Source organism: Limulus polyphemus, unplaced genomic scaffold (genome assembly GCF_000517525.1).
Source record: "Limulus polyphemus unplaced genomic scaffold, Limulus_polyphemus-2.1.2 Scaffold845, whole genome shotgun sequence".
Taxonomy (NCBI): Eukaryota; Metazoa; Arthropoda; class Merostomata; order Xiphosura; family Limulidae; genus Limulus; species Limulus polyphemus.
Window position 1 is genome coordinate 27,860 of NW_013666455.1, and position 13,394 is coordinate 41,253.

General features: G+C 36.1%; 1 protein-coding gene across 1 annotated transcript in view; it reads left to right on the forward strand.

Moving 5' to 3' along the window:
- Positions 1–13,394, forward strand: part of LOC106460832 (twitchin-like) — a 248,186-nt gene that overhangs the window by 16,169 nt on the left and 218,623 nt on the right. The window contains exon 2 of the mRNA XM_022387633.1: positions 188–660. Within this exon, the coding sequence (XP_022243341.1) occupies positions 348–660 (313 nt within the window). The 5' untranslated portion in view covers positions 188–347. The remainder of the gene's footprint in view (positions 1–187; positions 661–13,394) is intronic.

A 13,394-nucleotide genomic window follows, 5' to 3' on the forward strand; every position in this document is an offset into this window, starting at 1 on the left:
TTTGTGTCGCTAAAGTTTCGTCGGAACGAAGTTACGGAAAGTTAATTAACAAACGGAGACGTAACATAATTTTTGCATTGTTCCAGTTTTTTTCAATATTTATATTTTTTTCTTAGATTATTAAACATGTAACTTGAAATGGAAAGATTAAAATTTGATTAGAACTGCACAATTATCTATATTTCAGGTTGACTTTCCCGTCGCTTTTGATATCTCTTAACATCAATAAATTAACACTTCAAAAGAAAGAACCAATCACAACTTTTAACATCCACCTTGCTTTTGTCAATTCATCAGACCGAGTACTACCAAGTTGTGATCCCTGATTCCTTCATGCAGGATATGAAATGGGGCTTCAAGAGGAAGTGGCCCCAACATTCATTCAGAAACCAGATTTACGTCAGGAGGACGACGGAAACAAGCTGGTATTTGAATGTCAGCTGTTAGCTAACCCTAGGCCAGAGGTCAAGTGGTTCCTTGGTGCGGCACAACTTCACAATGACCTGCGGACAATCAATAAAATTCAGGAGGTTGGACCATACAGGTACAAAATCACTCTCGAACTGGATGACGTACTTGAAACAGATGCAGGGACGTACCAAGTCACGGCAAAGAATAAACAAGGCGAAGTTAGTGCTTCAATCAGCTTGAACTTCAGCCGTAAGTACCTAGCAAAGTGATCCGAGGTATCGTCATCATATACGTAGTTAATGACAACTTTCATCTGTACAAGCTGTAAATATACGATGAACAATTGATTTAGCTTCGAAATATTAAGCACTTTAGTTTAAAATCATACATTAATCAGTGTATTTACCGAAAAGAACAATGCTAAAACATAAAGCACGTGCATGAGCAAGAAGCTTTTTTCATTCATCCGGATCATAGTTTATACATCATCAGAACACTCAACCGCAAATTACTGATATATATTTTAATTATTTTGACAGTCTAAGTATAGTTCTTTCTATTCTAACACACTTTTACGAAGAAACTCTATTTAAAGTCCGTTTCTCTTGCAATTTCTATTCAAGCAGACTTCCAAGAAAAACTTGGATGTCAAGTGTGTCTTGATACAGGTTTTATGGTCTTATTGCACTGCTTGGAAGTCGACGTTCTAGTGTTCTTTGCAAGAAATTCGTTGGTGTTACATGTGATGATTTCATTGGAATGTCAGAAAATGGAATAGCCCAATTTTACTTACTTCTCTACTACAATTTTCATAAAATATGGCTGAAAAAACATACTGGCTCAGCGGCAAGTCTGAAGGCTTATGTTACTAAAAACCGGGTTTCGATACCCGTGGCAGGCATAGCGCAGATAGCCTATTGTATAGCTTTGTGCTTCACATCAAATAAACACAGAAAAAAAGTGCAGCATGAAGCTCTATCTTGGTGCATTTTAACACCTTAGTTATGCTGCCATAAAGACGAAAGATTTCATCATAATATATCAGCTTTAAGATGATCTCCTAATACAAGTTGGAGTCAACTTTGAATTTAGCTGATATCTCTTCAGCTTAGCTTAATGTCGTAGCTGAAGCCATAAAGCCCTTTGATAAGCATTCACAACGTTCTCTGTACCACTTTTTAAATATATTTCACTCCAGTAGACAATAGAAAAGCGTTCTGAGCTTCTTACGTTAACCTAAAAATATCCAGGTCTCAGTTAATATGGCCAAGAACATTCAGAACAGCCACCTGCTCTCGGCTAAATGTTGTTGATAATGCTTCCGAGTTGACTTTCTTTTAGAAAGTGACTGAGATCAGGCATGGCGAAGAGATAAACTTGTTCGGACTGTGAATCCAAGGGCTTATTGTCGCGCTTCGTTGCGACAATAGCATGCTCCGTATTTTGGGACCGTAGGTGCACTATAGGAGCTATAGGATCAGATATAAGCAGCCCAAAAGTTGGCGGTGGGTGCTGTGGCTCAGCTGCCTTTGCTATAGTCTACCAGATAAAAATTATGAATCACTAGTTCAGATAACGCTTGAGTAGCTTTGCACGAATATTCTAAAAGATACAAACAAGCAATTTATATTTAATGTTGAAGTAAAGCCCAGCACGTATAGCTCATCTTATAGGTATGAACTTAAAACCTGTAACGACATGATTTTCAAAACTTCCAATACTAAACTTTTTACACACTCTGTAATAAGATGGCCATTGCTCGCCTTGGCCACAACGCAGTAATAAGCAAGCTTGGTGTATCTCAGCCCAAACAGCCACCCACTCGGTGTCCTATGTCTATGTTCTATGTTGTATAACCAGTGGCGTGAACCCAACACTGAATTAAAAAATATATCATAATTAAACAACAACGCAGTAATACAAAAGCTCGGTTTATCTCAGCACAAACAAAAATCTCCTCTACGTTGTATGTCTACGTTCTTTTGTGTAATTATTGACTGCAAAAAGAGACTGTAATTGAACTATCAGAGGATGGTATTTCAGTTCATAGAGCTTTGCGCATCCAGAACCCACGAGACCAAATATACATGATACGGGAGTAGAGATTTTGAAGACCACCTTTCTTGCTATGGTTTCTCCTTATTTCGGCAACAGCATTGAGTTCAAGCATCACGAACTCCATCACTTCAAACGTTGCGTTGTGAGCACTGCCATACCTATGACTCTCGCTCTATAATTAAATATACCAATAATCCAATATGTTCACATTGTCGAGTCCTACATTACACTCAATTGCATCATAAGCTGAATGTCACTCCTGTATGTAACACCTGTCAATTGGACCATTCTACTTATGCTTACAAATGTAAAGGCAAATTGTTCCCAGGTCAGCTTATCCATCCACAGTATCACCTATAGACACGTGAGACTCATTTTCACTTTCAGTCATTGCTGGAGCCTGGGTAGTCAGTTCATCTGGAAACAGATTATTGAATTTCCTTTTTTGTTAATTTCCGTTCTCATAAAATCAATCGACCTTTGTTGGAACAAGTACTGTTTGACAAATCTATTGACTTACTTAATTAGGCCTTTCTTAAGCCAACATTGTTTAAATTATTGTCTCTTTACAATTGACACAGGAGTGACATTCCACGAAGAATAACTAGAGGAGTAGTGACGATTGGTTGTATGACTTCATTACCTCTTCTCATCCATAACTGGCAACACTACAGCTTCACGGAATACCTCATCATTACTCTATATTTTTCATCCCAAATAATTACACCTGTTACCATATATGTTAGAGAAACAAAAGATTTGCTTCATACCTTCTTCACGTTTATTGGTCAGACTTTAAAAGGCAACATCATCATCATCATCATGACTGATGTCAAGATTCATAGCCGATCCTCATCTGAACTTTAACAGTTTAATGCCACTCTGAAATGTATTGGTGGTTCCCTTCTGCATCTTTCATATCGTGAGAAAAGATACGTTATTAGAAGAGGCAAGAACTACTTCTGGTGTGGTATTTGATTCAGGACGAGTATGATTGACGTTCTCCCACTCGTTAACAGTGATCATTACCCATCCATCTCCAACCTACTGTAAGAACCTCATACACATGATCATCGCCTACTGAAACATTCTTGAAGTTTTGTAAAGGTGATTGGTATTCTTTTGAATGTCACATTAATTCCAGCCTTTTCACTTCATAGGATATTAATCGTTTATCTCACATTCTTTCATCTTCCATTACTTTAACCAGTTCTGAACATATTCCAACACAAACCTCCATTACATTGTAAGGCTATTTCACTGATACATCGATATCATTTATTGATTCAAGAATTTCGACGTACCAAGGATACTGTGGTTCTTGAATAATACAGGTATTCTCAATGAACTGCTCATAATTTTATTATTTCAGTAAAGAGATTGCAATGGCAGAGAACAGGCACCAAACTGTGTGACATTTCTCATTCCTCTTGGAAATGGACCCAATTTAAATTACTAACTGGCCAATTAGGCTCTCCTTGGTACCCCATTCTTGTTGACGACGTTGTTTCTATTCCTTCTTGGAAAAGGCCAATGTCTTTGCTAATTATTTTGAAACAGGTTTTCATACAACTGGTTGTCGCTCTTTTGACACTGATATCACTGTATATTTCTCATCTTGTCAGCACCCACCTTCCAGAACTCATGCTGAATTTTTCACATGCCACAAGTTTTCTAACTGCGTCTATTAATGTGTTTGTATTCACCATTCTTCACATAACAACAACACAAACGAAATCCAACTCTTGAATTGGACCACAGTACATACACTCGTCTGCGGAATGCTGCTCAAAAATTATAATTATTACTATCCACGTTATTTTTATGCAATAAATTTTACGCTTACTCATGGAAACGCTCCAAAATTCCCAATAAACCACTTAGGCCTGACATGGCCAGATGGTTAGGGCGCTCGACTCGCAACCTGCGGGTCGCGGGTTCGAATCCCCGTACCACCAAACATGCTCGCCTTTCTTCCGTGGGGATGTTATAATGTGAGGGTCAATCCCACTATTCGTTGGTAAAAGAGTAGCCCAAGAGCTGGCGGTGAGTGTTGATGACTAGCTGCCTTTCCTCTAGCCTTTCACTGCTAAATTAGGAATGGCTAGCGCAGAGAGGCATCTGTAGCTTTTCGCGAACTTCCAAACAAACCAAAATTATTATTGCCCTATTAGTCTTACCAGTATTTCAGCTGGACATTTGAGTATTTCCATCTCTCGATTTCACTGTTTTATTTCGGAAAATAACCACCTACCCAATACACAAGGTGGATTTCGACTTCGACTGTCTACCCTGGACCAGCTTCTTAGGTTGTTTGATGCTATCTCCAATCATATAATTCCAATCATCTGCTTTTTTCCTTTGAGAAAGCAGTTGATGCTGTTTAGCATCGTGGATTGATCTATAAACTTCGTTCTGTGAAATTATCTATCACTTACTTTCGATTTGTAACTTATTTTCTTCATGAACGTCAGGTTGTCATATCAATGAAGAATCATTATCTTGACTCTTCCACATCTCTGCTGGTGTTTCAGATGTACATTAACTTACTTGCTTCTTGATACATTATGATCAGTCTTATTAGGGTTCTTCAACAAGTTGTTGATCGTTGTCTTAAATGGTCTAAACTCTGGCGTCTTAGTCTGAACGATTGTGTTGTTTGGTCCGCGTCATAAGAAGTTTATTCCTTGTCGTGATCCTCGCCACTTCAACGCCCATTTCGATCATTTTGACATTTATATTAAATATCTTGGAGTTTCCTTTGATAAGCATCTCACCTGGAAATCTAACTTTACTGTCACCTGCTATAAAGTTGTCAAGAGACTCAATCTCATGTGATGCCTTCTTGGGACCTACTGGGGATTGAATTCTCCACTTTTACTTTATACATGTAAATCCTTTGTAGGACCATGTCTTACCTATAATTAGATTACATGGGTCTCAGCTTTTCCTACGTATTATGATCGTCTCATTATTCTAGAATGCCATGCTCTCAGATTAGCTTTCCGAATTCGTCTTTTTCTACCAAAGACCAGTATGACCGTATTACCTTTTCATCATTTCCCGTCTCCATAAACTGCGTCAAAAGTACATACACCAGTGCTTCATTAGCTATAACATTATCCTGGTAGACTTGTTGGATTTCTTGTAAATCCATCCAGGCATCTCAATCACCCCCAGAGCATTTCTTGAATATCATCTTATATCTTCCAGCGGGTGATCCAAATTTTGATGCTGTTCGGATGTCAAGTCTACCACCTCATAGCTAGCCAACATATTTGGTCTGTTGTCGTTATTGACCACTCCTAACTCACCCACTTGTTTCTTCAGTCCCCTCTTTCCTACATAGATTAAATACCTTTTTATTACACCTGCCTATTCATACCTCCACAGTTTTTTTTTTTTACATCTGAATACTTCCCCTGGCCAAAAGAAGGGTGCAGCCCTCTGCTGGCTAGCCAGTGTCCGTACTGGGACTGATATAAAACGTCATTAAAATCAAAACCACTGTCGTGTCTATCGTATTTCAGTTTGTTAGATGAGTCTTGACATTGCGCGAAAGGCCTTGTGTACACTGGATATAGTAGATATGGTTGAAATATTGTTATACATGTTTCACCACTTTCACTCTGATTTTGGTAGCACATTAACATTAATAAATAAATATATAACCACATGTACATACTAGTACAAAGGATAGGCTAATGCAAGAAACTTATTTTTCTGCCTAACATCGTGAGAACAGTTTAAAAATGAAGAGGTTCAAAAATAAGGAAGGTTTTATATATAAGCAGATAGCTCCTTGAGCAGCACTGCGCGAAAATTTTGAACCAACAAAACAAACAATTTGCCTCAGATGTTGTTTACAGATTTTTCCTTAAACTGTTTCTTTAGTTCAAGATATTTGTTTATGGTTTTATTTACCGTATAAACAGAGAATTCTAAGCTGCTATGTCATGCCTGCTGGGTTAGAGATTTTTCCTGGAGGGCCTAGTAGTTTGTTTTGTAGATGTTGTCATTATTGCTTTTGACCATAGCGATAGGTGGTGAGACTTAGTTACGTCACTCCTCGAGGTGATTGTTTCTCCTTTCTCTATCAAAACCTGATAGAGAAATAGAGATAACGACTTAGCTTGTTATGATTTCGTTAACGGAAATATATGGGGACATTCCTTGAGGAAAACATTACAGAAGAATATAGATTTTTACAATAAAATTACATATAAAAGCTTTTGAAAATTTAAATGATTCAGCAATTTGCTTATAGGCAAAAGCTCAAATTATCAAGTTAGCAATTACGTTGTTATCTTTTACTTCCACTATGCCTGATGTGGTCTCTTGTTTATGGCACTCGACTTGCAATATGCGGATAACGGATCCCATCACCAAGAATGCTTGCCGTGAGAGAATTATAATGTTTTCTCTCTTTTACACTGTTTCCTCATGTTTCTAGAAGTATCCAAAATTACAACCACACTAGTTAACAAGATAACCAATAAGATTATAACTATATTCAAGATAAAGTCTGGTTGTTAGGGCACTCGACTCGCAATGTGCAGATCTTGGGTTCGAATCCTCTCATCGAATATACTTGACATTTCAGTCATGGAGATGTTTTAATGTAACGGTCAATCTCACTATTCGTTTGCGATGGGTAGAATTGACTAGCTGTCTTTCATCTGGTTTAACACTACAAAATTAAGGACAACTATCGCAAAAAAAACCTTGTATAGTTTTGCGCGAAATTAAAAACAAAACAGAAAACAAACAAAAACTTATTCAACTCAATAAAAACTCCGGGTTAATAGAGGAGAAGGGCATACGGATAACGCAAAAAACACTTTAACACAAAAACACGAACAAAGTTTACATATATGTGTTTCTGGGAAAAACGAAGTAAGTTGAGAAACGAATTTTTGCATAATACATATTAAACAATTATACATAAAAAAGACTTTGTTTGAAGTTAAGCACAAAGCCACACAAGGAGCTATCTGTGCTCTGTCCTCCACGGGTATCGAAACCCGGTTTTGAGCGTGGTAAGTCCGCAGACATACCGCTGTGCCACGTGGGGGGGGGGTGTAAAAAAAGAATGTTATAGGCTATACATAATCATTTAAAGTCTTCTGTTTTTTTGTTTGATATGCTTTTTTTTCGAATTGCAAAATGCAGTTGTAATAGATTTCACTGTCGGTTAGTTTGATTTGAATTTCGCGCAAAGCTACTCAAGGACTATCTGCACTAGCCGTCCCTAATTTAGCAGTGATAGAATAGAGAGCTAGTCAACACCACCCATCGCCAACTCTTGGGCTACTCTTTTACCATCGAATAGTGGGACTGACCATCACTTAATAACGCTTAAAGTGCGAGCATGTTCTGTAACGGGTATCTCGCAACCCTCAGACTGCGAGTCGATCACCCCAACCACCAGGTCATACCAGATCCCTTCACTGTCGAATTTTGTTCATCCTTTTCAATAATCTCGAGTTGTTGTTTTGTTGTTTTTGTTTTTGCATTATCAACACAATTCCTTTATTTTTTTTTTTCTCAATAGTCAGTAAACACAAGACACTCAACATTAAAGCGATAAGTTTACGGACTTACGGCGCTAAAATCCGGGATCCGATTCAACACGTGGCTTTGCTCTAAAACAAACAAACACTAAAGATGATAAAATAACAAAACGAAAGAAAAGTAGAATGAAACAAACAGCGAAAAAATTAAGAACAAGTAATGAAAGCTACACTGAAATATAAAAGCTTCTGGGATTCTCCGATCGCTGCACGGTTAAATCGCAAACCGAATAATCTGTCCACGGATAACCGAGAATCAAGTGTTTAAAAATATACGTACATTTGCGATATTTCTTTTATACAGTATTAAATACAATTAGTTGCGCTTGTTTCTGAAGTCCTGACAATATTACCAAGTAAACTAATGCCAACAATATGGCAGGTATATCCGATCTTTACTTATCTTTTATTAACCTGTTATAAAATACCAAAGCTAATATAATCTTAAATAAAATTCTACTTAAGCAACATATCACCAAAGCATCAATGTAACAGTTTATGTTTGATCTTTCTATTTAAACGCGCACTGTGTGTTTTCTTATAACAAAGCCACATCGGGTTATCTGCTGTGTCCAGTGAGGGGAATCGAAACCCTGATTTTATCATTGTAAATTCCAAGACTTACCGCTCTCCCACCTGAATTGTTAACAGAAACCTAAATTAAATATTCGGTTTCTTTCGATTTTTAAAATAAAAATATTTCACTTAAAATGCAATTCATAATCCTACATTTGTTCACATGTACGTTGATAAGAAAACAATGAACTTACAATACCTTTTTTTTACGCAAAATGAAATATTATGACTAATTTATTTTACCACAAGCTATTCAATAATTTAATTCATACTAATATACAGAATAATTTCCATAAAATAGCTTCAATCGATGAAACATCGCGTACGTTTCATGATTGATTGATTTTAACTTTAAGAAAAATATTTTACTATTATGAATGTTATGTTTTTTATTATTGTTAAACAAGGTGTACCATTTTACGATATGTTGGGTTATTATAAAATATTATTATAATAAAAATAGTATTATATGGTTACGTACTTTGATTACACGATTTATTGTAAGACGAATTATTTTAATTATAAATAATACTAAAGAATGAAAAATTTGTACTCATAATAAACCAATTAGATTTTCGTTCACTCTCTGGTTCCCTTTTAGTTTCCACTGGGCTGCCTTTCCTCTTTATAGAATGTTTCCTGAAGAATTTTCAGTTCTTCTATTAAAACGGTGTTAATCCTTAATATTCAGATATCACAAAGACACACAAAACATTAAGCCCTTTGAGATTTAACGAAAGGATTTTCCTACTATACATTGGCTACAGACATCTATATTGGGGTTTAACTTATACTGTTGTTTCTTGAATAATAGGTAGGCATACAAAGATTTATAAGCATAAGTCAAAGTTTTATTTATGGTGACACATACTATATATTTCGACAGAACATTGGTTTGTCTTCTTCATGTAGTATGTTCCACCATCAATAAAACTTTTCCTTATGCATATTAAATCGTTGTTTGCCTACCTATTAGCATAAAGTGCTTCCAAATGTCATTTCTTTAGTTAAGTGATGAAGACAAATGAGAAACTTGGCTACAGTTTGGTCAACTCTAAAATGGGTACTTGTAGAAGATAATGATATTTTTGAGAAATTGGTGCGATGTTACTTAACGCAGTTACAGAAGAAATGGTTCATTCCACAGAAGTCAAAGCATGAGCAGCAATAGTCACTATCTATGTTACATCCTTAGTTAAAGACCTTCGGTGGCTCAGGCTCAGCAGCAAGTCTGATGGCTTATAGCGTTAAAACATCGGGTTTCGATACTCGCAGTGGGCACAACATGGATAGCTTTTTCTGCAACTTTGTGGTTAATAACAAATAAAAAACCTTGGCTAAGAACCCATCAACGGCTAGCTATTGTCTCTTGTAACTTGCCTTATTTTGAATCAGTACATATTTACATCTATATATGGCTACGAACAGCTTATCCTACAACTTAAAAAAAGAAACGAAGGTATTAAAATAACCTTTACTAGATTTACAATTGGTTTATTTTAACATAAATAAAGAAATATATTAACAGAGCTTATATTACATTTACAATTAGTTTATCCTAACAGAAAGAAAAGAAGATATTAACACAACCAGTACTACATTTACAATTGGTTTATCCTTACAAAAATAAATTAATATATTAGATATTAACATAACATATACTACATTTATAATTGATTTATCTTTACTGAAATAAATGCATACATTAGATATGAACATATCTGATACCACATTTACAACTGGTTTATCTTTACACGCTGTCTATTATGTTCAACTATGTCTGGGGTAATTACCTATAGGTGAATTTCTTACCTCAACTGATCCAAAAAGTCGCAGTATGATATATGTTAATGTCTGTTCTCGAGTTATTAGTACTAATTTTTTTTGTTATTACCTAATACTCTCAGTTAGGTCTCTTCAAGAAAATCAATTTTCCCATTTCCTACAGACCGAACGTTCGATACATAACAAGTGGTAGTGAACATGCTGTGTTCAAAACACATTGTCTTCAACGAATTCAAAGATTATTTTCTCATTATTTTAGTGATATGTGTTTAAAGAGAGCTTCTCAGCTGCTACTTAATAGGTTCTGAGGTTATCTGTGATGTAGTTATAGGTAATGTGACTATGTATAATGTAGTTATAAGTAATGTGGCTATCTATGATGTACTTATAGGTAATGTGGATTGTTACTTATTAACCAGCATCTGTAGATACATTCAACATTATTTGTGTTTGATGAACGATCTCCGTATTCGGAGTGAGGCATCAAGAAACATACATCTGACGTAAGCAAAGTCAATCACTTTATGCCTTTCCGTCTCTTACATGGATAAAAATCCAATGCCTTCTAAACTACTTGTAGTTACCTACCTTTGTCTCTATCATGGTTCATAATTAATATCTAATCAATCTGTAATGACATGGATTGTTGGAATATTCACAGACAATACTGTGGTGACAAGTCATCAGTAAGGATACTTTTCTGTGCTAACCGCCTCCTTCCATCTTCTCTTGATCATATGCTCGTAGCAACATCGGTCCAGCCTTTGCATCAGACTGTAGAACTCTTAGTTCCGCGCATATTTTAGTTGGTGACCAATAAAGATGTTCAGTCTACTGGTAATATTATTCTGGCAGGTTTACCATTTCTTCATCATTCTCAGAACTCACATGACGCACTATCAGCGAATGATTCTCGTTAAGCTTCAATGAATATTCCTCACATCCTCTTTGCCTCTAACACCTTTTTCTAGTAGCTCTTGAGCAGTCAGGTCGTCAAGGTTAATCAGTAGGATTTCACCTTGACTACATGTTCAAATGCGGAGTTTTTGCCACACGAATTCTGAATTTTATATTTATAGAGTCAGCATTTCTGGGAAATGAGCCAATTCGATGTAAACTCAGCTTTTAGACTAGTAACAGGTGGTATGTAGGTTTCTTTTTACTTAGTGAAAAAAATCCAGCACCACCATTACATGTGTAGTTTTGTCTCTGTAAGACATTCATTATGGTCCGATGTGCTACTCTGCAGGACTCAAGCCAGTATGTGATTGCCTTAATTTACTCTGCCGATCTCACTCATTTATATTTTGGTGTAAATGGTGTGTGGCTTAACACTATCTGCCAGCTTCTTACTTTGGTCTAGGCCAGGTGAAACACGTTTTTGCCCAGACCAAAGAGCATGAAACATCGCGATGCTTTCCATTCTACGTCCAGGACTTCCGTTTATGAGAGCGGGAAAGAACCATCTGTAGATCAAGTGAGTTTCCACATCCCTCGTGAAATTTTCACTCATATTTCTAACTCATCCCATTCACTATACATATGTCTGGTAACTCAGAAAACCACTTTTGTACATAACAGTTTTTTTTTTTTTTTAGAATTTTCGCCCAAAGCTACACAAGGTTTATCTAGGCATAGTAGTCTCTAGTTCTGACCTGGAAGATAACCGAGAAGGCAGCTAGCCAACAGCAACAAGTTAGATTACTCTTGTCTGATCGAATGGTTGGATTTAATCGTCACTCTCAAGAGCGCATTTTTGCACCAACAGAACGTGAACCGTTGATCCTCTAATTCACAGTCCGAGCACGTTAATCATTATCCAACACCCGGCTTGTGCTTACCAGGATGTTGTACGTAGCCAACTTCTCTCAAGCATCGTATAAATGCAATCTAAATCGACTGGAGATTTAGATAGCATTGTTAACACTCTAACAAAATATTGGTTTTTCACTGATATTATTTCTTAAGGAAAAAGAGCGCACTACAAAAGTGCTAAAAACCATAGCAAATGAGACCTAACTGTAAAATCTGATTAACATAATTTCTAAAATATCAGTTCCAGTAGATAATGATCGTTTTAAATACATACTTTGGCAGGAGATTCATCATCTGGAAACTCTCCCATCAGACAAAGATCCACACTCACAACAACATTCTCAGTAAGCTGAACGTAAAGTAATGAGAAAAGCCTATTAACTTATATAACCATTACATGTTCTCTCCAGAAACTAAAAGATAAACAAGATGTAGATTTTTATTCCGCTGAAAGTAAAAGTTTTTTCTTCTGTAGTTGTCGGAATAATAACTTTGTGTTTTCAAAACCTTATTTACTTTTGAGTTAAATCGTATATAATATTCACTACTACAGACAGAAGATTTGGTCACTAAACAGAAAGATAAATTTTATCACAACGATAACTATGATGTTTTGAAATGGGTTTCCATATGTAATAAAAGGTATGTGTAAATTCCGTCCCTACTCCAAACCCGGAATCGTAATAGAGTTGCTGTTAAACAGAAGCCGCCCAGTATAAGTGAAAGTGTGTGATAGGGAGAACAAATATGCCCCTTGTTAAACAAGAGCCGTAATATTATAAATGAAAGTAGAGGGGAGTACTAGAGTAGATGAAGATAAGTAGTAAAAATAACCAATGGCTTCTTTTGTCTCTATTAGGCTTGTTTGAAACATATAAGCAATAATAATGATGAAATTTATGTTCTGACAGACATTTTGTCTTTGTCTCTAGCACAAGTTCTGCATATTCAGTAGAAAAGTATAAAGACTGTACTTTTCCGTTTATACAGAAATCGTATTAAGAAGCGGAATGCGCTTTATAAATACGTCAAACAGTCACTTTATTGTTAGCTTTAAAATCTTAACATTGACCTCTTCTACAGTCACTTTATTGTTAGATTTAAAATCTTAACATTGACCTCTTCTACAGTCACTTTATTGTTAGCTTTAAAATCTTAACATTGACCTCTTTTACA